We start from the raw sequence: 24,277 nt of genomic DNA on the forward strand, positions 1-24,277 counted from the left end.
ATGCAGACAGGATTAAGTCAGGCCTATATGTACAGACAATCACTCAGGTAATGAGATTGTAGGCTTATACCCTCTGGTTCAATTTTGTTAATGGTTTTTTTTGCAGTGCAAAAACTTTAGTTTCATTTAATCGCATTTATTTATTTTTTCTTTGTTCCCCTTGCCTGAGGCAATATACCAGAAAAATAATGGCTTGAGAAATGTTGGAGATTTTACTGCTATGCTTTCTTCTAAGATTTTTATGGTTTTGAGTCTAACATTTAAGTGTTTAATCCATTTTGAGTTTATTTTTGTGTGTGGTGTAAGAAGATGGTCTAGTTTTATTTTTTGCACACATCTGTCCAGTTTTTTTAATAACATTTATTGAATAGACCATCTTTACCCCATTGTATTTGCCTCCTTTGTTGATTAATAATTGACCACAAATGCATGGGTTTATTTCTGGGCTCTCTATTCTGTTCCATTGATGTATATGTGTGTTTTCAGGATAGCACCATACTGTTTTTAATATTACTATGGCCTTGAGGTATAGTTTGATATCAGGTAGTGTGATTTCTTCAACTTTGTTCTTCTTTCTCAGGATCACTGTTGCTATTTGGAGCTTTCTGTGGTTCTATATAAATTTTTGGAATATTTGTTCTAGTTCTGTGAGATACGCCATGGGTGTCTTGATAGGAATTATGTTGAATCTATAGATTGCTTTGGGTAGTTCAGACATTTTAATGGTGTTAATTCTTCCTATCCATGAACATGGTAAATACTTCCACTTATTTGTATCTTTTTCAGTTTTTGTTCAGTGTCTTATAATTTTGTGAGTACAGGTCTTTTACATCCTTGGTTAAATTTATTCTTAGATATTTTATATTTTTGATGCAGTTGTAAATAGGATCGTTTTCTTAGTTTCCCATTATTGGTATATAGAAATACAACTGATTTCTGGATATTTATTTGTATCCTGCTGCTTTACTGAATACATTTATTAGTTCTAGTAGTTTTTGATGGAACCTTTAGGGTTCTCTATGTACAGTATCATGTCATCTGCAAATAATGACAATTTTACTTCTTTCCAATCTGGATGCCTTTTATTTCTTCTTCTTGTCTGATTGCTGTGGCTAGGACTTCCAGTACTATGCTGAATAAGAGTAGTGAAAGTGGTCATCCCTGTCTTCTTCCCAATCTTAAGGAAAACACTTGAAGTTTTTGTCCTTTCGATATGATGTTGGCTCTGGGTTTGTCATATATGGCCTTTATTATGTTGATGTATGTTTCTCTATTCCCATTTTGTTGAGAGTTTTTATTATGTATAGGTGATGGGTTTTATCAAATGCTTTTTCTGTACCTATTGACATGATCATGTTGTTTTGTCCTTCATTTTGTTTATGTGATGTTTCACATTTATTGATTTGCAGATTTTGTACCAACTCTGCATCCTCAGATTAAATTCCACTTGATTGTGGTGCATAATCTTTTTAATTTATTGCTGGGTCCTGCCTGTTAATATTTTGTTGAGGATTTTATCATTTATGTTCATCAGGGATACTGGCCTATAATTTTCTTCCTTTGTAGTGTTTTTACTTGGTTTTGGAAGTAGGATAATGCTGGCCTCATAAAATGATCTTGGGAGTCCTCCTTTCTCTTGAATTTTTTGGGATAGTTTGAAAAGGGTAGGTGTTAGTTCTTCTTTAAATGTTTGGTAAAATTCACCACCCAGTTTAGGATTTTTGTTTTTTGGGAGTTTTTTTATTACTACTTCAAGTTCATTAGTGGTAATCTGTATATTTATACTCTCTGGTTCTTTTTGATTCAGTTTTGGATGATAGTATGTTTGTAGGAATTAATCCATTTAGTCCAGGTTGTTTAATTTGTTGATATATATTTTTAATAACATTTTCTTACAATCCTTTGTATTTCTATAGTTTCAGTTGTTATGTGTCCTCTTTCATTTCTGTTTTCATTTATTTGAGTCCTCTTTTCCTTGATGAGTCTGATTAGAGTTTTGTCAATCTTGTTTATCTCTTCAGAAAGTAAGCTCTTGGTTTCATTTATCTTTTATAGAGTGTTTTAGACTCTATTTTGTTTATTTCCTCTCTGATCTTTATTATTTCCTTTCTTCTCACTTTGAACTTTGTTTTTCTTGTTCTTTTTCTAGTTTTTTAAAGTGTAAAATTAGATCATTTGAGATTTTTCTTATTTCTTGAGGTAGGCCTGTAATGCTATGAATATCTTCTAAAAACTACAATATTCCCTAACTTATCGCAGGTATTATGTTCTAGATGCCCCCGCGATAGGTGAAAATCTGCGAAGTAGGAACCTTACATTTATTTTAGTATTTATATATATTTTAAGGCTTTATAAAACCTTCCCACACACTTAGAAACCATTCCCAGGCCCTTATTAACCTTTCCCACTCCCTTATTAACCTTTTCCACACTTTTATAAACACTACTTATGATCTTAAACATATTCTACACTCTTAAACCTACATAACTTTAACAATATATGTATACACTACCACAAAATCCCGCAGTACAGTGAAAAATCCACGATAAATAATTAAATATAATATTAAAAAAAAAATCCTGAGATACAGTGAGGACGCGATAGGTGAACTGCGATATAGAGAGGGACTACTGTACTGCTCTCTCTGTGTCCCACTGGTTTTGGAATGTTGTGCTCTCATTTTCATTTGTTTCAAGGTATCTTTAGATATTTTCCTTGATTTCAATATTAACCCACTCACTGTTCAGTAACATGTTATTTAGTCTTCATGTCTTTGTGTGTTATTTTGTTTCTTTCTTGTGATTGATTTCTAGTTTCACCATTATAGTAAGAGAACATGCTTGATATGATGTGAATCTTCTTAAATTTATTGAGACTTGTTTTGTGTCCTAACATGTGTTCTATACTAGAAAATATTCCATGTGCACTTGAAATGAATATATATTTTGCTGCTTTGGGGTGAAATTATCTGAAGATATCAATTAAGTCCATCTGAACTAGTGTGTCATTGAAGGTCACCATTTCCTTGTTGATTTTTCTGTCTGGAAATTCTATCCATTGATGTCGAAATCCCCTATATGACGTTTTTACTGTCACTCTCCCTTTATGTCCATCAAGATTTGCTTTATATATTTAGGTGCTCCTATGTTGGGTGCATAAATGTTTACCTAGTGTTATATCCTCTTGTTGGATTACTCCCTTTATCGTTATGTAGTGTTCTTCTTGTCTCTTACTATAGCCTTTCTCTTAAAGTCTATTTTTTTCTGATATAAGTATTGCTGCCCAAGTTTTGTTTTTCATTTCCATTTTCATGAAATACCTTTTTTTCATCCCTTTGCTTTTAGTTTGTGTGTGTCTTTTGTTCTGACGAATGTCTCTTGTAGACAGCACATATGTGGGTCTTGTTTCCTTACCCATTCAGCTACCCCATGTCTTTTGATTGGAGCATTTAAGGCATTTACATTTAAGGTGATTATTGATGGGTTCGCATTTATTGCCATTTTATTCTTTTAACTATATTCCTCCATTTTTTCCTTCTTCTTTTTAAAGAAGACCTTTTAACGTGGGATTCTTTATTTCTAACAAGCTCCCAGGTGATGCTGGTGCTGGTGCTGCTACTGCCAGGCCACACTTGGAGGTGCATGTCTAGTACTTGAAGATGCATTTTTCTCTTAGCATCTTTCCTGTGCTTCTGGAGCAAGCATTATGACAATCTCTGAAATAATACAAGTCTTATTAATAAAATGAATATAATCAGTTGCATTAAACAGGGATGTGATTTTGGATTAATTAGATTTCTTTCTTGCTACCTTTAAAGGCCCTTGATCATTGTTAGAAGTTCATTTTCCAGAAAGTGCATATTTTCTACCATCATGATATAATACCAAGGGTGTTTTTAGGCTATCCTTTGTGGTGTAGAAGGATGTCCAGTTTTACCCTTTGTGCTTTCTCATGCAAGTACCTCAGACTGTTTGCCAGTCTTTTAAAGTTTTTATGTTTTGAGCACTTAAAAAACAACCACTTGGCTTTTACACTGGTTAGTTAAGGACTCATCGATCATTTGAAGGGGATGGTTAAAAAAAATGGAAAATCAGCTGAAATGATGTCCCAGAACCTTCCTGCCCTAACAGTTTACGTAACATTCGTTTGACATTATGTCGGCCTGTGACTGATTGTCTGGCAGATTTTTACTGTTCTTGGTGGAATGATTTTGTGGACAGGGAGGAGGGCAGAGGGCAGGGTGCTCATTGCCTTAGCCTTTCCTCTGTGGACCTGAGAATTACCCAGGAAAACAATTTCTTCTTCTGAAGGCTCTGAACTGCTTTAGAAACTGTTGTTTTAGTTCTCTTTGTCCTTGGAATTTCTATAAAGAAACAGAAATCAGATGAGATTTCATAGACTTGCCGAATTTAAAGTCCCAAAGCCTTGTGTAATGAACCTGAATTTTTCTGTTGAGGAAAAATTATATTGATTTTGTGGGTCAGACATTATGTTTGTTTTTGCTGCCCCCTGAGATTAAAAATTTTTTGTAACTAAGCTTTTTCTTTGGGTTATTGTTTTAAAAGTAGGCCTGTTATACCTGGTATCTTAACTGGTTTGGGGGATACTATTTTCAGGTTCTGTTTGCTAGCCCAAGAGACACATCCTACACCAACATTTGAACTCATTTGTTATTATATCTGAATATATGCAATACTGAATATAACAATACATTAATTAGACTGATAAACTTTGTATGTAGTAAATCAACATAAGAACAACTGAGCTGAGAAGTTAAAAGCAATGTACTCTAAGACGAATGCACTTCAGATTCAACTAATATCTTTAAAACTTTATTTATTACCTTAGTTAAATCACATTACTGATCATGGTCTGAGAAAGGGCACAAACTAGGGGTTATAAACTCAAGTGCTCTCTAAGGACAGGGTGATAATGGAAATTAAAGAGATGGGTTGGGTATATGAGCCAGGTAGCTAGCTATCTTGGTTTTTCTTGGGTATCACACTTTGGATAACGACATAGATTAGAAAAACATTTTCTTTCATAAGAATCATAATAGCACAACTATGATGCCCAGGGTCATGGGGCAATCAGAAGCAGTGAGGTCTGGCACATACTGTCACAGAGGGCACCCATAGGAGAATATGCTAGAGCTTTGTTTTTCAAAATGAGGTAGAAATCTGGATTTCTGAATTAAAATCTTCTGATTTAAAAATTGGAATTTGTTGCTAACATTTAAAAAACACCACATAGAAAATGTCTGGGCTGCAAATGGTCTACGGGCTGCCAGTTTGGGACCTCTGGCTTATACCATTTGTTCTTGTTCTGTGTAAAATCTGCCACCCTCTGTACCTTCCCCTGGGTCACCATTAAAATCTAATCAATCTTAATGAGTCTTCTGGTACAGTGATTACTTCAGGGATTGAAAAGCCCCTCTTAGCTCTGCCTAGACACGTGCATGTAGTGGTGCTGGTTTTAAGAGGTTAGTATGGGATTTTGCAGGACGCATTGAATGTAATCTTTTTCATTTTGCAGATGTTTCCATTGATATGCCAGACCTACTTGATATCAACCACCTCCGAGCCAGGGGGTTACAGCCAGGAGAGGAAGAACTTCCAGACATCAGCCCCCCCATAGTCATTCCTGATGACTCAAAAGGTATCATCTTCCAGGAGGATGACTTCTACCCCTCCCCACTATCCTACTCTCTTCTGCTGAAATAGTCACTTTTGTCCAACCACTCTGTTGTCCTTTGACTGCCTTTCTCTGTTGTCACCCATCACAGAAGTGAGGCCTGGCTGTGACCATAAACTTATAATAGACGTGGCAAGAGGCACAGACCCATCATGGGTAGTTGAAAGGGACTGGCAACAGAGGGCAGTTAGTCTCCAGAAAGTGCTTAGGTTATGTTGCCTCTGCCTTTGCCTTCTTCCTCTCTCTACTTCTCCCAAATGGACCTTTAGGGGACAAAGAGTGTGTTTTCAGTAGGCTTCTAGTCTAAGGGGAGCTGTGTCACTCTTGGGAGTGCCTTCGGACAACCAAAAGGGGACATTCAAAAGTGTGTGTTGGTTTTAAACATCTTGCCCACATCTCACCTGCCCAGCTTCATCACTGCTTCATAGCAAGGGAGTGGTTTGAGTTTCTCTTTCACTTTGCCAAACTGGTCATTGTTCATAATACTTACCGTTTGAAGGGAAAAGGACATGCAAAAAATAGCCTCACCTTTGTGGTCTCAAGGACAGTGCTGAAAAGTCTTGGTTCCATTATTAGTTCCTTTATTCTGGCTTTGTTTGCTCACCTGTTTACTGTCCACCTTCCTGAAGAGTTAATGGAGTGAAATAACTTATAATGATAGAACACTCTGGGCCCCTCTACCAAAGGTACTTCATCAGTGGAGCAGTGAACATTATTGGTGATCTAGTTTGAGTGCACAAGGAGGGTGAGGTGAATCCAAGAGGAGCGAGATAGGATTCCAGATAGGCATCTTTGTTCCATAGTTCTTCAATGCTAAGGCAAATATTAAAGCCCAGAGTATGAAGAGACCCGCACATGGGACGTTCCCTATGGGTACAGGTGATTCTTTAAGGGAATTCAAGGAAGAGAGCAGTATGAGTATCACAGAAGTACAACTGCTCCTGCTTTCTCTGAGGTTCATAATAGAGTCGTTGGCTTGTAACTATACAGCATTCTTAGAAATACAGGAAGAGAATGGATTTAGTTCATTAAGATGATAATCAGAGCATCATGTTTTATCTGCTCTAAATGTCAGAAACCTGGTATTTTTCCATCTCTACTGTAATAATTTTATGTTGGGCAGGCTGGGTGGTCTCACACCAGTGTGGGGTCCTGAGGGGTGATGGAGTTAAGGGGTGCATTGACTCTTTTTCTAAAACAGTTTGCCACGGTTTGGTATCATTTTTTGCACTCTCCTTTAATTTCCAGATCGCCTGATGAACCAACTGATAGACCGTATGTATCTTTAAAAAATTTTTCCAGTATCCTACAATTGTTATTGGTGTGATACACTTACCTTTGGGGGTTTTGTACGTGTGTATATGCAGCTTTTCCTCAGTGGAAATGATTCTTTGTCTGCAAGCTGAGGTAGCAAATATAAACCAGTGCCATGGTGATTAAGTGGCCCTGTAGCTCAGGAGAGTGGCCCATTAGCATGAGAGCCATTTATGACTATGTTACCCAGAATAATTTATGTAATTTCTCTGAGCCTCAGTTTCCTCATAAATGAATGGGGGCTAATGATGCCATTTCTTTCCTCTCTGGCCACATGAGGAGGCCTTTTTCTGCAGTGGTAGTACAGTGGCTGGTCATTTTTTATACTCCCGATGCTGACATATAAGGAAGACACATAGCTGACAGGACATCTTAGTATTAATTAATACCCTCAAGGTTATTAGTTTCATTGGACTGTGTTAATTTTGTAGCCTTTTATTTCCTTCAATCCTGTGGGAGTTGATACTCTTGGTTTTCTAAAAAGAACATTAAAAATAAACTATTTATAGTGAATATTTAGGTATTAGGAGAAAGAGGGAGTGTTTAACACTAAATGATCTGAATATTTTTGTCTGTACCGCCTTTCTGAGACAAACTATTATTAAAATTTGGGCTCTCTATTTCCCAGAGTTGATTACTTTCTTTGATTACTGATATACACCTAAAGGCCTGCGATGAACTCCTGTGAGATTTAAGGAACAGGTCTTCTGGCCTGTAGATAATACTTTTCTCTTCAAATTTCAGTCATAGGAGAGGCTGCTGAGAGGTCTTGAGTATCATCTGGGAGGCTGAAATGGTTCTGGGAATACAGTCAATCTCCTCTCGCAAAATTAGAGAGTTGGTTTTTAGTGCTTAGATTGCCCAGGTGATTATCATGGTTCCTATTGAGGACTAAGATTTAGGTCAACTCAACTCAAATAACTTAATATTTGGATGGCTTAAAGCAAAACAAAACAAAGTTGAACCACCATTTGTATACCAAACAAAATAGCACTTTCTCTGGATAGCATGTGGATAAGAGGGTGAAGGGAAGCTGAGACAGGAAGAGTTTACCTTTCTACACCGGAATACCCTGTGTGTTCTGTAGCATCAGACATCGACGAGTCATCGGTGATGCAGCTGGCCGAGATGGGGTTCCCTCTAGAAGCGTGTCGGAAGGCTGTGTACTTCACTGGAAATATGGGAGCTGAGGTGGCCTTCAACTGGATCATTGTTCACATGGAAGAGCCAGGTAGGTGGATGAAAAATGGAATACCTTTAGAGTCTGATGTAGTCCTTAAGGATGCCTAGGTCCTTCCATGTCCTCTGGTTCTGTCACCAAAATGACTTTTTAGCTCATCATCTGCTTCAGCGTGTATGCATGGTGTGTGTGTAGGGGGGCTACCTTTGCCTGTGGAGCAAAGGCACAGTGTTTGTATTTTCTCCTTTTTTTAAGTAGTAGCTTTGTTGAGCTATAATTCAGCCTTTAAAGTGTCAAAAAGACCCCTGGAAACATGTGGGATATAGTTCTAGCTGGGAGGTGATGAGGGCTCGAAATAGAATCTGTGCTTGAAGACATGGGGTCTGTTACCTTTTACTTTTATCTGCTTTATTAAGATAATCCGCCCATTGAAAGTATATCCTTCAATGGTTTTTAGTAAATTTACAGAGTTGTACAACTATCACAACTATCTAACTTTAGAATAATTTTGTCTCCTGAAAAGAAATCCTGTACACATTAGCAGTCACGTTACATGCCCCACTCTTCCTAGCCCCTGGCAACTACTAATCTGCTTTCTGGCTCTACGGACTTGCCTGTTTTGGACATTTTGTACAGATAGAATCATACAATACGAGATCTCTTGTGTCTGGTTTCTCTCACTTAGCTTAGTGCTTTCAAGGTTCATCTGTGTTGTAGCACGTGTCAGTACTGCATTCCTTCTTATGACTGAATAATAATTTTACTGTATGGACACACAGCATTTCATATATCCTTTTATCAATTGATGGCCATTTGGGTTGTTTCCATTTTTTGGCTGTGATTAACAATGGGGCTAAAAATACTTTGTGTGGACACATTTTCATTTCTCTTGAGTGGAGTTGCTGTGTCATATGGTACCTCTATGTTTAACTTCTTGAGGAACTGCCATTGTTTTTAACAGAGGCCACACCATTTTACATTCCACCAGCAATTTTTGAGGGTTTGGGTTATTAATAACCTTGTTGTTAATGTTTTCATTGTAGCCATTCTAGTGGATGTGAAGTGGTATCTCATTGCGGTTTTGATTTGCATTTTTCTAATGGCTTAATGATGTAGAACATCTTTTCATATTATTGGTCATTTATATATATTTGGAGAAATGTCTATTCAAATTCTTTAATGAGGTTACTTGTATTTTTATTGTTGCATTCTGAGAGTTCGTTTTGTATTCTGAATACAAGCACCTTAGATATGTGATTTGGAATTATTTTCTCCTACTCTGTGAATTTTCTTTCATTTTCCTGATGGCATCTTTGGAAGCACAGAAGTTTTTAATTTTAACGAAATGTAATATATCTACTTTTTCTTTTCTTTTTTCCATTTCCATTTACCCCCCTTATACTCTCTCCCTCTGCAATCACCACACTGTTGTCCATGTCCATGGGTCTTTTTTCCTTTTTGCTTGATTTTTTTTTCATTTGTGCTTTTGGTGTTGTATCTGAGAAATCATTACCTAACTCAAGATCACAAAGATTTACTAATATGTTTTCTTCTATGAGTTTTATAGTTTTAGCTCTTACATTTAGGTCAGTGATCCATTTTGAGTTAATCTGTGTATGGTGTGAGGTAGAGGTCCACCTTTTGCATGTAGATATGCAATTGTCTGAGCAGCATTGTCTGAGACTGTGTTCTCCCCATTGAACGGTTTTGGTAGCCCTGTTGAAAATCATTTGAGCATAGATATATGAGGTCTGTCTAGAAGGTATCCAGAGATATAATATGAAGAATAGAGACATTTACTGAAGAAGTTGTAGGGTGCCAAATCTGGGCTATAGAGGGTCTGAGTCACCTGGGTGATTTGATGTTTCACCAAAAAATTCTACAGGAGATGTGATGCATGACTAGGCATATTGTTGTAATGAAGCTGCCAATCACCAGTTGCCCATAACTGTGGCCTTCTGAATCATCGGAATAGTTTCCATGGAGGAATGTTCAAGCTTAATGTAATATTTGATGCACATCTGTTGCTCTACTTGCTCAGTCTTTTTGAATGCAATGGCCACACAGTACGCATGCTCAACTCAATGGCATCTACTACCCCCACTGACTAGTTCAGTGAAGTCGTCATTGTTCATGCATGCGCATTCCAGTCCACTCTTCTTGGCTGCCAGGTTACATGGATGTTGCGCAGACCTTTCTCGTTATATTAATAATGGCTGGACTTTTTCCATACAGACCTTGTATATGGGCCTATTTCTAGACACTCAATTTTATTTGATTGATCTTCAAGCCAGTACTGACTGCCTTGATTATTGTAACTTTTTTGGTATTTTTTCTTCTTGGCTTTGAAATGTTAAGACCAAAAAAGAAAAAAGGCCTAAGTATGGTTATTTTCCCCAGATTTTGCTGAACCATTGACCATGCCTGGTTACGGAGGAGCAGCTTCTGCTGGAGCCTCTGTTTTTGGTGCTACTGGGTTGGATAACCAGCCTCCAGAGGAGATTATCGCTATCATTACCTCCATGGGATTTCATCGAAATCAGGCAATTCAGGCGCTACGAGCTACGGTAAGCATGAGTCTGTGTGTTGGATCCCTTCCTCTTATTGGAGTGGTTTGTATTTTGTCAGTAGCATTTGAGACTTCCAATGTCCTTTGATCATTTTGGGTCATGTTTGTCTTGCTTTCTATCCCACCATGGCCCATAGAGATTTATTTGCATATGGTATACATAAAGCTCAAATAAATGAATGAGGGAATCATACAGAGAGTTTAAAACTAGGGAGACAAGAAAAAATAGGGAGATAATACATCATAATATTTATTAACAGGGTCAGTGATTTGACCTGAAGCTTGCTTGTGACCTTAGAGCAGAGAAGGTTGCAGGAGATTCTGTGTTTAATAAGTCAGCTCTTTAGGAAAAATTATGCTTTTCTGATACCACAACCATGGAGAAATGTCCCCCAAAGTCCTCATGGTGAAGACTGAATGGCTCCTTGGAATTCTCTGCTTCTGTTTCTCTCTGCAAAGAGAGAAGGTTCTTCTGGTAGTCATGAACTTTCTGATATTGGCAGGAGAGAAGGCACCATGAAGCTGGAGAATAGATAGACGTCTTCCATTTGCAGTGCAGATAGCTGTTTAGTATTGAGGGAAAGTACTTGTTTTTTTAAAAAACCCATCCTTCCTTGCCTCCCTATATTCCATTTTGGAGCAGTTGTCTGCTGCTGATTCCGTCTCGCCTGTCCCGACTGGTTGCCTGCTGGGATGCGTTGCTGTGGCCCCACAGTTCTTGGCTGAACCTTCTCAGCTAACATTTGTTTCACTCAGGGTACTTGCTATGTCCTGTATATTTTACTTGCTTTACTCTTTCATTGGAGATTCTCCCCATGTCTAAATAAACTCATTACCCCTCCAGTGATATCACAAATGGGGAGAGATGGACATGTTTTTCTGGTCAGTTGGTTTGAACTGCAAAGAGGTCAGTTTAAAACAATTTAACTTAACTAACCAGTGTTGTCATCATTAATCAAGGCATTAATTTAATCTCTGCTATAGTTCAACCATTGTGCCAACACTTGGGGAGAGAGGAGGCATTAATATAGTATTCACATGGGCACCCTTCTACCTGGCGTGGTTATTTGCAGAAAATACAATGGTAGAGGATGGAGTGTGTGCAATTACTGTGGCCTTAGAAAGGGCTGCACTCAAACGAAGCCATACTTTTTGGCACTCTGCACCCCGTCATTATCAGCGCCAGCCTACAGAAGTGCTGAGCAAAGACCGATATGGGCTTTGGAATGCTGATCTGCTGCTCAGAACTTCTTTCCAGTGAATCTAGTTACAGACCTTGGTTGGGAGTCGTGCGGAATGCCAAGTGCATTTTATATACAGAGTCAGCGCTTTTTACTCTGGAGACACTTAGGAACTAATGAATCCAGGCCTCCTGCCCTAGCTGCGTGACATCCTTGTTCAAATGGTCAGGATGTAATGAGGCCTGGGCACTGCATACATTGTAAAATGTTTTATTTTATTAGAATAGTAACCTGGAAAGAGCACTGGATTGGATCTTTAGCCACCCTGAGTTTGAGGAGGACAGTGACTTTATGATCGAGATGGAGAATAACGCCAATGCCAATATTATTTCCGAGGCCAAGCCCGAAGGACCTAGAATCAAGGATGGATCTGGAAGTAAGTGCCTTACCTGAGGGGTTGTCTGAGCAATTGTGACTGTACATGCAGCTCCTGCCTTTCTCTCCCACCACTCACTTGTATTAAAACCTTTGCCGTCATTCAAAAGTGAGCACAAGCCCTGGCTGCTGTGGCTCAATGGATTGAGCCTTGGACTGCACACCAAGTGTCGCTGGTTCGATTCCCAGTCAGGGCACATGCCTGGGCTGCAGGCCAGGTCCCCAGTTGGGGGCGCATGAGAGGCAACCACACATTGATAGTTCTATCCCTCCCTTTCTCTTTTCCCCTCTCTTTAAAAATAAATTAAAATCTTAAAAAAAAAGAAAAAGTGAGCACAGATCTCGTCTTCTCCTAAATGGTTCATTTTGCCACTTTTCAGGGCCATAGTGATCTGACAAAGTCTTGGACAAACTCAGAGTCATGTCACCTAGTAATGCGTGTGCTTAAGCTAGTGGCAGCTTTGACTTTATCTGTCCTGTGAGATAAAATTTTCTCATGTACCATGTAAGTTTTTTTTCTGAAAGAGAACATTTATTTTCCTGTGGTTTTTGAACAGTTGAAGAGCAGTCTTGCACCCTTGATCCTGACATTGTCCATATTAACTACTGATAATTTTCTGAAGGGCTGTCACAATGGCAGAAAAAGGTGCCATAAGCCAGCGTTCCTTCTACCTTTTGAGAGCAAACATTTATGTATTTGACTATGTGCCAGGCACTGTTCTAAACACTCTGCATATATACAGTCATTTAATCCTTAACACCCTCCTTTTACAGGTGAGAAAACAGAGGCACAGAAAGATTAAGTACCTTGTCTGAGGTCACACAGTGCTTAAGAGGTAGAGACAAGATTCAAACCCAGAATCCATGTTCTTTGACATTGTGATACCCTGCTTCTCAGACTGTCATTGCCACAGAATAATGTTCAAGCTCTTTAGCCTGGCATTTATCACCTCCTGAAGTCAATCGTCAGCCTACCTTGTCTCTCAGTGTCATTTCTTCTGCTCCCCCTGCCCCATGCCCAAGTTCAGTTGCCGGGTACTATAGCCACAGCAGCAGCCCACTCAGCTGTCATTGACCCTCTTCTCGCTTTTTGCAGGCCTTTGCTCAGGTCAGTCCTTAGTTGTGAAATGCCCTTCTCCCATCACTGCACACCAAAATCCTTACCCTGATTCAAAATGTGGCCATAGATTCTGTTTCTCTGGATGGCTTTGGGTCCTTGTCATAATCCATCCTTACCTCATATGCTCGTAATAATACCAATATTAACAACACTTCCATTGTGCCACCTTTATATCTCACAGTAATCCTACAAGGTAGATTTTTACAGATGAAAAAATTGAGGTAAAGAAGGTTAATTGCCAAGGTCACAGAGCTAGTGACAGGTAGGTAGAACCGGAATTCCAACCCTAGCAGTCTGCCTGCAGAGCCACTGTAATGTAGTGTGTGTGTGTGTGTGTGTGTGTTCTTCTTTTATTACAGATATCAAATTCATCTTGGAGTAAAATTATTTATGTCAATATCTGTGTCTCCCATTTGATTGGCAGCTTGCAGAGGACAGAGGCCATTTTACTTTTATAAAGCTCACGGTGTCTAGCACATAGAAAGTACCAAGTAAAAAAAACTGGATTTAATTAAATTTACACTAGGAGCATTCATTCCTGTCATCATACAGCTGTAGCTCTACTTATTCATGGCTTTACCAGACCTAACACGTATGTGTTGATCTAGCTCTAGAGAGAGAGAGTGGGCAGGCAACTTTCTTCTTCTCTTATATAAAATAGGTAAGAAAAGGGTGAGATAGAGTTCTCCCAACTTCCATAGTCATCTGAAGGAACTTGTATTGCTTTTTGGAAACCAGTGCTTTGCCTAAAATATTAAAATAATATTCTCAGTAATTCATTAGCAGGATTTATTATGTGTTACTGTCCATTGGTTCACTGGTTCCTTGACTTTCTGTAATGGCCTTTGGTGAGTCCTTCTCACAGAAGGAATAAACCACAAGGTGGGACCACTGTAAAGTTGCCAAGGTATTTGGATGCAGATGAAGGGAGAGCCTGATTGTTAGGGTTTTCTGTCTTCTGGTGGTGCCTGGAGGGACCCTAACTACTCTCAAAGATGGTCAGTAATGATAGGAACAGCCACATCCTCTCCTTGGGCTTCCTGAACTCAGAGTGATCTGCAGATATTCCTGCACTACTGGTGTTTGAGTTGCATCCTTGAATAGGATGTGATACTTTCAAGCGTGCTTTAATTTAAAGGCACTATGGGTCCAGCTCTGTGACTTTATTCCTTATTGCCTCTAAATTTAGGTCATTTGTGGGTGGGGGTGGGGAATGAGCTAGTGATGCACTATGACAAGTCACATACAGGATGTGCAGAACCTAAGAGCAATAGTAGGTGAAAATTTTACTTATGAAAAACTGACAAACATAAGTCACCCGAACGCCACAGATGCATTTTGTTTGTGACAGATGTTTTTAAAGTAGCTTCACTAGCATTGTGCCTGGCCCCTGGGAGGTGATTAGCAAATGAATGATTGGATGAAGAACTGAATGAATGCCAGTGGGTAGTGGTCACAGGGGTAGTTTTTTTGCTTTCTCCACTAAGTGCCACATGCAGGAATCAGCGTCCTATTCTGTGTAACTTTGCATATATCACAGGGAAGGAAAAGATGTTTTCTTGTGCTTTGTTGCATTATCACCTGCACTCTTGCCAGTCACTTCTCTCTTCCTTCTTTAAAAAATTGATCATTTATATTATTTTGTAATAATTGAAAGGATATATAATAATTTTAGCAACTTGAAAAATATAGATATCTGAAAAGAGGAAAGTAAAAATGGCTCAAGAATCCTACTACTAAGTCATAACCACTGTTAATGTTTTGTGTATATTCTTTCTATGCAAATACAAAAAATGAATATAAATTAATAAAGAATATAAATTCTATTTTATACATGGTATTTTATAACCTGCTTTTCCCCTAACTGTAGATGTACATATACGTAAGTCTAGATCATTGAACATGTATTAATAACATTTCATTGGATCTATGTACCATAATTTATATACCTAATTCTAGGCCAGCTAGTTATTATTTAAATAAAGGATGATTACAGAAAGAGTTTCAAGTAATGGGGTTATTTGTATATTCAGAAGCTGACAGCAGTGATTTAAAAAAATTTTCTTAAAGGATGAATTCTGTTGACAGAAGTACAGCAAATGCCTCTTTCATTCCCTAGCTAAGTAATAGCATTTGTTCACATTTAAGTTTCTTCCCTTCCTTTCTTCTCTATTAAAAATACCACTGTAGTGAACATTCTTGGGCCCGCATTTGATTATTTCCTTAGGGTGAATTTCTAGAAGTTAAGTTTTTGAGTCAAAACCACAAGTTGTTTTAAGTTTTAATACAGGATTATTACCTTACCCCCCAGAAATGCACCCTGGCGGCTCTCCTGTTGCCCATAGGGCTGAACACTGTTCATAATTTTTAATATTTTTATTGCCTAGTTGTTTTTCTTATGTTAATTGCCTCTTTATTTCCTTTGGCCCATTTTTCCATTTTTATTGAGGTTTTCAGCTTTTTCTTTTTTTTTTTTTTTTATCAGTTTGTATGAGCATTTCATGTATTAGCTATTAGTTTGGGAATACCTGGCACCTTTACAGTATTTGATTTTTTTCTTGCCAGAAACATATTATCCTTTTCCTTTGATTCCTGTTTCCCTTCTCCAGCCCCTGCAAAGCTATATGGTTTTCTTTATAAGTGGCCTATGTATTACTGTTTCAGTTACTTCTCAGAACTCCATTTTCTGTGTTACTTATGAATAAAAATTTTCCCATTATATTTTCTAAATTGTTATTGTTGAATTTTGGCAAGTTCCTGATTTTATAATTGGTCATTCTGCAGGGATTGGATTAGAATTACATTAAATCGATAGATTAATTTGGGGAGATGTATAATCTGTGTAGGTAGGTTATTTACCTTTTTTTTCTTTTTTCTTGGTTGGTTGGTGAATTGGTGGATATATTTAACATGGGGCATATTTAAAAACAATTTAAAGGTAAGGGAGTCCTGACCAGCTAGCTCAGTTGGTTACAGCATCAACCCAATAAACCATGGCTATGGGTTCAATCCCTGGTCCGGGCACATACAAGAATCAACCAATAATGAGTGCATGGATAAGTGGAACAACAAATTGATGTTTTTTTTTCTCTTTTTTTCTCTCTCCCTTCTTCTCTCTCTCTAAACTCAATAAAAAAAATGTAAGGGTAATTGGTATTTAGGAGCAACATGGAGAGCCAAAACAAACAGATGGACAGACAAAGAAACCAATTAACAATCTCAGCTTTCAGGATTCTGTTGTAAGTGGCAGGGGTGCTGAGCAGTGCTTGTCTAAGCAGAAAGGGAAGTATTGTGTCATCAAAGCTGGATAGTCCCCGGCAGACTTGACTCAGGCATGCCTTTTGCTCCGGGACTAAACCCCTTTCATCTGAATGTGCGTGTTGGCTTTGCTTCCTCTGGCTTGGTTCCAGTCTCAGACATGCTCCGCCTAATACCACAGGGTGGCTGCCGGTGCCTCCAGCAGCTGTATCTTTCCAGGTTCAAATCCAGCAGAAAGAATCTTGTCCCCTCAGCAAAGGTCCTGAGAAACTGAGACTCAGGTGTGTGTCCACCTCTCCCTGGTCTCGGGCCCCACGCGTGGAACCTGAGGGTGGAGACATTTTCCTTCCTACCTCGTAAGCTGGGAGGGGTTGGCCCCTTCAAGCCCTGGTTCAAGTGCGGTCCTGGACCAGCAGAAGCAACATCACCTCTGAATTTATTAGAAATGCACGTTTTTGGACCCCACCCAGACCTACTGGATTAGGACCTCTGGGAGCAGGCCCTCCAAGTGATTCTAATTCTGTTTAAACTAGAGAAACACACCTTAAAAGCAAGATTGGGTTACTGTTGCCTTAAGAAGGAGAGTGGCTACTGGGACATGACTATATCAGGTTAATGCTGAAAATGACCAGTTTGATATTCAAATTGGAAAAAAGTGACTATTACAAGGACAGGGATTAAATAAGCACTTGTGTCAAATGGTTAGGGGGTGGAGGGATTGAGCAAGAAAGGAACAAGGTCAGTGGATATGGACAGCAGTGTGGTGATTGCTGGGGGCAGGTCTAAGGGGGACAAATGGTAATGGAAAAATACAATGAAAAACAAATTATTAAATTTCTTTTAGGGAATGTGCTAATTAAAGTTCACTGTTGCCATCTTTTTGCATGAGGAAGTAATGCCATTAGATGAAATTCTGTTATTTAAATGTTACCTAATTTGCTTAAAAGGGTTGCGCTGTTAACACTTGGTGAATAGTAGTTGCCTTTATTGAATGCGCCCTCGAGGCATTTCCTCCACTCCTTACAAGCAGGATATCAGATGGTGGCTCCCATGAGTGAAGTGGCTTTTGGTGGTAGAACCCGCTTGGAATTCAGGGCTGTCTGGTTTTGGAGCCTGTGCACGGTCTCCTTTACCCCCTATTGAGTCACTTGTTTCAGATTTTCTATACTGGAAGGGAAATGGGGGGTCTGCTTTTCAGAAGGCTCTATTTATCATCATTTTAGGGCTAGCACCTAACTTCCTGTCGTATTTTTTAAAATTTTGAAAAAGTGGAAAATCAGACTTTCAGTCTGACCTGGGTGGGCTTCTCCATTTGCAAAACCATTTCTGTTTCTGTATTGCACTTAATGAGCATTTACTTCTTTTTATAAAATAAAGAACTGATTGCCAATGTAATTACAGTGGGATTAGGCTGCGAGTACTCAAAACCTCTCCGGCTCCTTCAACCTCATCGCTGGAATGGTTCAGACATTTTTTGCTGCACCAGATATTTTCCAGCAAGGGGAGCCCAGAGACATTTCGTTTATGTAATGGTTGGGCTCCCAACGTGCCCAGGTCCCTGAGCAATGCAGCCGAGTAGGATCTGGAGAGCAGGAGGTGCAGCCGCAGAGGGCAGCTGAGTGACTGTAAAGCCATGCACACGTTCTTAATGCATCTGGGCTTTTTACTCCTCATCCCACTCCAGCACCTCTTTGTTATTCGTGTTTTTGTTTTCTTTCCCCCAATGGTGCTATTGGAAGTTAAGAGGAAACCACTCTGTGGAGTCACCTAATCTGCCATCAAGTGTGAATGACTGAGAATGATTAATCTTGGAGGGAAGTGTTTGCTATTTGGAGTCTAAGGTAGTATATATAGCAAAGAGAAGTCAAAGGGGGTTGGTAATTTTGAGTTGACTGGGGTTGGGGAGGCCACTGATAGACCCTTTTGAAGTCTGTCCATGTTGTCAGCTGCCTTAAACTGTGACTAATTTACACAAACCCTCCTCCTCTTCTTTTTGGCAGCTCAGAAGTTCTCTAAATCAAGCTGTTGGAGGTAGATGTTGTTTGCAGATATAGGGTATTTATGAGTCAAATGTTAGTCAGCTGGGGATAATGTATTCCCCTTTGTTGTACAGAGGGAGTTAGGAATGGGTAATGAAACAAATTATTCAAGTTAGGAAGATTCAGATGGAAAACTCAGTTTGGGTTTCTCACCAGAAGGATGCAGAGCCCCTGGGGTCTTGGTGGTTATTTCAAGGAATCTTTTGGTGTTTCTGTATTCTGAGCACTCTCTGTAGACCCCATTAATGTGTCTGACATGAGAATGTTGCTGCTTTTCAAAGATATATACATGCTGCAACGGTTTATAAAGTATAAATTAGTTTAATTGCGCTCCTGAATCTAGAGTTGCTTGTGTCCATTATGTGTTGTTGAACTATGATTTTCAAAAAGGTAGTCACAACTCTCAGGTACATATAAACTGAATACATAATTAATTCTTTGACTCATAATTAATGAGGGAAACAGTTAAATGTTATTACTGATTCAGAAGCATCTGAGACACTAAGGATGTTTAAGGAGAATTTGATTGCTGAATTTGATATAAAATTAGTGTCTAGCAGGACCATAAATCCTTGAGGTTGTATGTTCCACTGGACAGAAATCTTTACCAAACTAAAATCTACAAGTTAACTTTACCAAGTCTGGGACATTTAATCAGTAGTAAGCAGTGAGATGAGCTAAGTTCTTGCCAGTAGAGGAGCGCTAGCAAAACTGGCTCTTTTCTTTTACCAGAGAGTAGATACATGTTTTAGGCTTTGTGGGCCATATACATGTCCTCTTATATTTTTGTCCTCCTCCTTCTTCCCTTTCTCCTTGACAGTACAAAAATTGGCTGTGGGCTGGGTTTGCCCTAGAGGTCATCACAGCATGCTGGTCCCTACCCTAGATAACCCTGGGAAAGCCATTCCTCCACATGACATGGGTGGGATGCTGCTGCCTCTTCTACTTCCCAGGTTTCACAGGTGTTTTTTTTTTCCAGACAGTGCTTTCTCAAAGAATAAAATCCGAGCACAGCCACTTTTACATTGGGTAGGGGTGGTGGTGGTAACATTTTGCCATTAAAAAATTCTTCATATTAGAAAGGTTGGGAACATTTTCCTAAATTTAAAAAAGCATGCATTTTGTTGGGAGAGGGGGATGGGGAAGAAGGATGCTAGTTTCAGGTACTGTGTAATTCTGGCTATTTAGAGGGACACTGTTCACCAGACACTGGACACAGTAGTTCAGACAGTTCTGTTTACCACTCCCGGTGCTTTGAAAGTTTCTCTGTTGAAAGTCAACATTTTAAAAATGACTCACCTTGCTTTACACTGCTTTTTCTATCCATGTGAAAAAGGTGTGTACATTTTGGGGGTCGTGTGTGTCATAATGCTGTTTTTTAGAAGGGAACTTGGAACTAGGAAAAGAATCAGCAGGAGCTTCCCTCCTTGGTTTATTCACTTTGACTTTCTCTTTGGAAGCAAATATTAATTGGGTTTTTTTTTTTTTTTTTAACCTGTCGAGTTTTTGCAAATGTGTTGAGAGTGATTCTCTCTTTTGCTGTTTTTTCCTAGCAGGACATCTTGAATAATGCATGGGGTGGGTGCTTATATTGATAAACATGGTTAATTTTAATTGCAGGACTAAGTTATGCTAATCTTTAACTTAATTTATTTTTATTACTCATTCTGAGTCTACATGAGTATCGGTTTTAACCAAAGAGGGGAAAAATGCCTTTGGGGGTGTAATGACATGTTGGGTGCGTCAGGTGTGTGGATTTATCCTTTTCTCTACATTTATTTGTTTTGTCCACCCATTGACTGTGTTGGGGTCTGAGCAGTGTTTCATTGATGTGACCCTGGCTTGTGGTGGGAAGTGCCCATTTAAATACTTGATCAATTATTTGAGTCATTGTTTTGGAGGACAGTTCCTTGGTGTGTGTGTGGGGGGGGGGACTTAGTAGGGGAATTGTGCTCTTTCTCTTCTTTTTTCTTTTACAGATATATTTTTATTAAATATTTTATTGTTATTTTATTATAGTTGTCCCAATTTTCCCCCCCTTGACCTCTGCCCAGCTCGCCCCCCAATCCCACAGTCAATCCCCACCCTGTTGTCCATGTCCATGGATCGTTCATACATGTTCCATGACTAGTCCCTTCCCCTTCTTTCCATCCTTCTCTCCTTCTCCCTCCCCTCAGGTTGCTGTCAGTCTGTTCCTTGTTTCCATGTCTCTGGTTCTATTTTGCTTGTTAGTTTTCGTGTCCTTTCTTTATTTCATGAAAATTCTAAGACAGCATCTGTATTTTGAGAGATCAGCATTGTACCTCAAACTGAAGATTTGGAGTTTGACACAGAATTATTCAAAAAGAGCTTTAAAAAGCAACCAGGTCAAGAAACATGAGAAGGTCTGAGCCCACACCTTGTCTTGCTTACTGGGGTAGGGGTGGGTTCTTAGTGTTGGGGGGCAAAGGAGAGGGCCGAGCAGGGTATATTCACTATTTCAGAAAATATGTGCAGGATAAATGATTGTCATTCACAACTGTCTTTGCCTGATTTCTGGTTTTAAACCTGGGATATTTTTGGTTATTAGTTGATGATATAACTAGTTAATAGTAGGAAAGACCATCTCCTCTGATTCATTTATCTTTTGAGTAATTATTTTACTAATTTATATTCCAATTTATACTTCAGGAGGTATTTTATAAAAATACATACAGTATAAGATGATATAAAAAACAAGGAAATAGAGTGAAGGGAGTCATTCCTTCATTCACTCATGTATTTATTCGTTCAGTAAATACTTTTTGAGTGCCTTCTGCATGCTAAGAACTGTTCTATGTGCCTAGAATATTTCAGTAAACAAAACAGACATACTTCTTGTCATCCTGGAGCTATACACTAGCCTGGGACAAAAGGGGGTAGACAGTAAACAAATGCACACGTAACTCTGTGACAGGGCACGCATTACTTTGTGTTATATGGATAACAGTGAAGCAAGCTCAGGGTGGGAGTGGAAGGGAGGATTGCTCTATTATGAGTTGGCTCAGGAAGGCCTCTCTGATGTGACATTTGATCTGAGACCTTGAGGAAGTGAGGGGTGAGTCATGTGACCACTGAAAGAAGAGTTTCAAATAGAGGGAACAGTAAAGTAGAGACTTGAGGGACAGAGCATGTGGGTGTGTTTGCAGAGCAGCCAGGGGGCCGGAGTAGCTGGCATGGAGTGACTGTGAGGAAGGGGCAGGGGCGGGGGGGTGTCTCACAGACTACTGCAAGAGTGAGAGTTTACTCTGGGATGCAGAACAGCACTGGAGGTTTTTTTCTGACAGTAATAGCCACAATTTGACTTCCCTTTCAAGACCACTCTGATAGCCCTACTGAGAATAGATGGCAGGGGGCAAGGAAGGCAGCAGGGACCCCAGTTAGGAGGCTATTGTAAAAGTTCAGATAAGCGATGAGGACGACTTGGATCAGGGGTTCCTAGTGGAGGTGGTAAGAAGTGGTTGGATTCTGGAAATATTTTGAAGGAAATGCTGACAGCGTTGCTGATGTATTGGGTGTGTGTAAATATTTTGTCCTCAATTATTGGAAGAGTAGTATCGCCATTGACTGAGACAAATAAGGATGAGAAGAGAATGTTTAACAAACTAGGAATGAAAGGGAACTTCCTCAACTCAGTAAAAAGCGTCTACATTACACATCCTACTTAATAGTGAAAGACTGAATGCTTTTATCCTAAGATCAGGAGCAAGATGAGGATGTCCACTCCTGCCACTTCTATTTAGCATTGTAACAGGAGGTTCTAGCAGTGAGGCCAGAAAAAGAAATAAGGAGCATCCAGATTAACAAGGAAGAAGTAACACTATTTCTATTTGCAGATAACAATTTTGTATGGAGAAAATCCTAAGGAATCCACTAAAAAACTATTGGAACTAATTGTAGGAACAAGAGCAACATACAAAATTCAATTGGATAGCATACATTAACAGTGAACAGTCTGGGAATTAAGAAAATAATTCCATTTAATACCATGAGACTGGATGAGATCAGTCAGGGGAGTGAAAAAAGAGGTCTGAGGTTCAAGTCCCAGGCCATCACCATGGACTGAGAGGTCAGGGAGATGAGGAGGAGCCAGTGTGGCAGATGGACAACCAAGAGAGGGTTGTGACCTGAGACAAATATCTGAGGAAGAAGGTGATCGGCAGTGTGTGATGTGCTGAAGGATGTGTGAGATGAGGAGCAGGAGTCAGCTCAGTGAGGGATGAGCATGGCTGAAAAGTGAGAGAGAGAGAGAGAATGGGAGAGAGAAGGGAAAGGGAAAAGGTCTGTCTAGAACTACTACTTTGAAAAATGCAATCAACATTGTGTACTAGAAAAACGAATATGCAAGCCTATTTTTTTCTTATTAAATTCAACAGACATGAATATTATTCTCAACTTAGTACAAAAGTTTGTAAATAGTCCATTTCTGTACCTGTTTTGCTGTGATCTGTAACATTTGCAGAGTGGACTGGTACTTGTCTGTGGAACTCACTGTGGGTTGTGTAGGCCTGGGTTTGGCCTGGGGAGCAGGCGCTGAAATTCATTCAACATGGACTTGAGACAGTCCTGTGGTTTATGGAAGGAGGTACTTGTTAGAGAATAAATATCAGTCTTACCCTCTAAGGGGCTGTATATCTCCTTGTTCAGAAAGCATGAAGCCTGAATTTTGGTCTATATAGTGTATAATCATGAGCAAGTCAGAAATCACAAGGAGCATATTCTGAAGCATTGTCTCTTTTTATGAATGATAACAGCTGTCTGCTGTCTTCCTCATAATGCTGACATTTGTATGGTATTTTATTCTGAATTGCTCACTGAAGCCTCATACAACCTCGTGAAGTAGGTGGATTTTTCATCTTGGTGAAGGTGTGAGCTCAGAGAGATGAAACCACCTCTCTGCCCCTACGCTACTTCAGTGTGAGAGAGCCAGGACTATCCTGTTAAACCCACAAACTTGCCACCAGGCCAGGCTGTAGGATTTTTAAAACCCTTCCAGATAGGAATTTAATGTCAGCTGGACGTTGATTGTTTATGTCCTGCTTTTTTATGAATTTGAAGGTTGAATTTGGTGTCACTTTGGGTGGGTGTGTGGGTGGGTATGTTCTCGGTATAGCAAGGTACAAGTAGACTTTGTCTTTCAGTTTAAATAGTTGCTGGATTACACAATTATTGGCTTTAAGTTCTGATTAGAAGTATTGATTTCTAGAAATGCTGCATGTAACTGAGTTGTTTCCTCTTTCATAGTGTACGAATTATTTGCATTCATCAGTCACATGGGAACATCTACGATGAGTGGTCATTACGTTTGCCATATCAAAAAGGAAGGAAGGTGAGTCTTTTTTTTAAGAAGGTAAATGATATCTGTTTTATTGAGCTCCTCCTGTGTGCTAGGCACTGTACTAGGTGCTCATGCATATTTCATGTGGTTTTCACAATGGCCTGGTAAGATAAACTCTTAAAGCCATCTTA

General features: G+C 39.3%; 1 protein-coding gene across 1 annotated transcript in view; it reads left to right on the forward strand.

Annotated features, from left to right (window-relative positions):
• Positions 1 to 24,277, forward strand: part of USP13 (ubiquitin specific peptidase 13) — a 117,544-nt gene that overhangs the window by 86,897 nt on the left and 6,370 nt on the right. The window contains exons 15-20 of the mRNA XM_090274231.1: positions 5,536 to 5,658; positions 6,943 to 6,969; positions 8,096 to 8,239; positions 10,589 to 10,755; positions 12,221 to 12,374; positions 24,053 to 24,137. Of these exons, the coding sequence (XP_090130357.1) occupies positions 5,536 to 5,658; positions 6,943 to 6,969; positions 8,096 to 8,239; positions 10,589 to 10,755; positions 12,221 to 12,374; positions 24,053 to 24,137 (700 nt within the window). The remainder of the gene's footprint in view (positions 1 to 5,535; positions 5,659 to 6,942; positions 6,970 to 8,095; positions 8,240 to 10,588; positions 10,756 to 12,220; positions 12,375 to 24,052; positions 24,138 to 24,277) is intronic.

Source organism: Furipterus horrens, unplaced genomic scaffold, assembly GCF_987537825.1.
Source record: "Furipterus horrens unplaced genomic scaffold, mFurHor1.1.pri manual_scaffold_1, whole genome shotgun sequence".
NCBI classification, from domain to species: Eukaryota; Metazoa; Chordata; class Mammalia; order Chiroptera; family Furipteridae; genus Furipterus; species Furipterus horrens.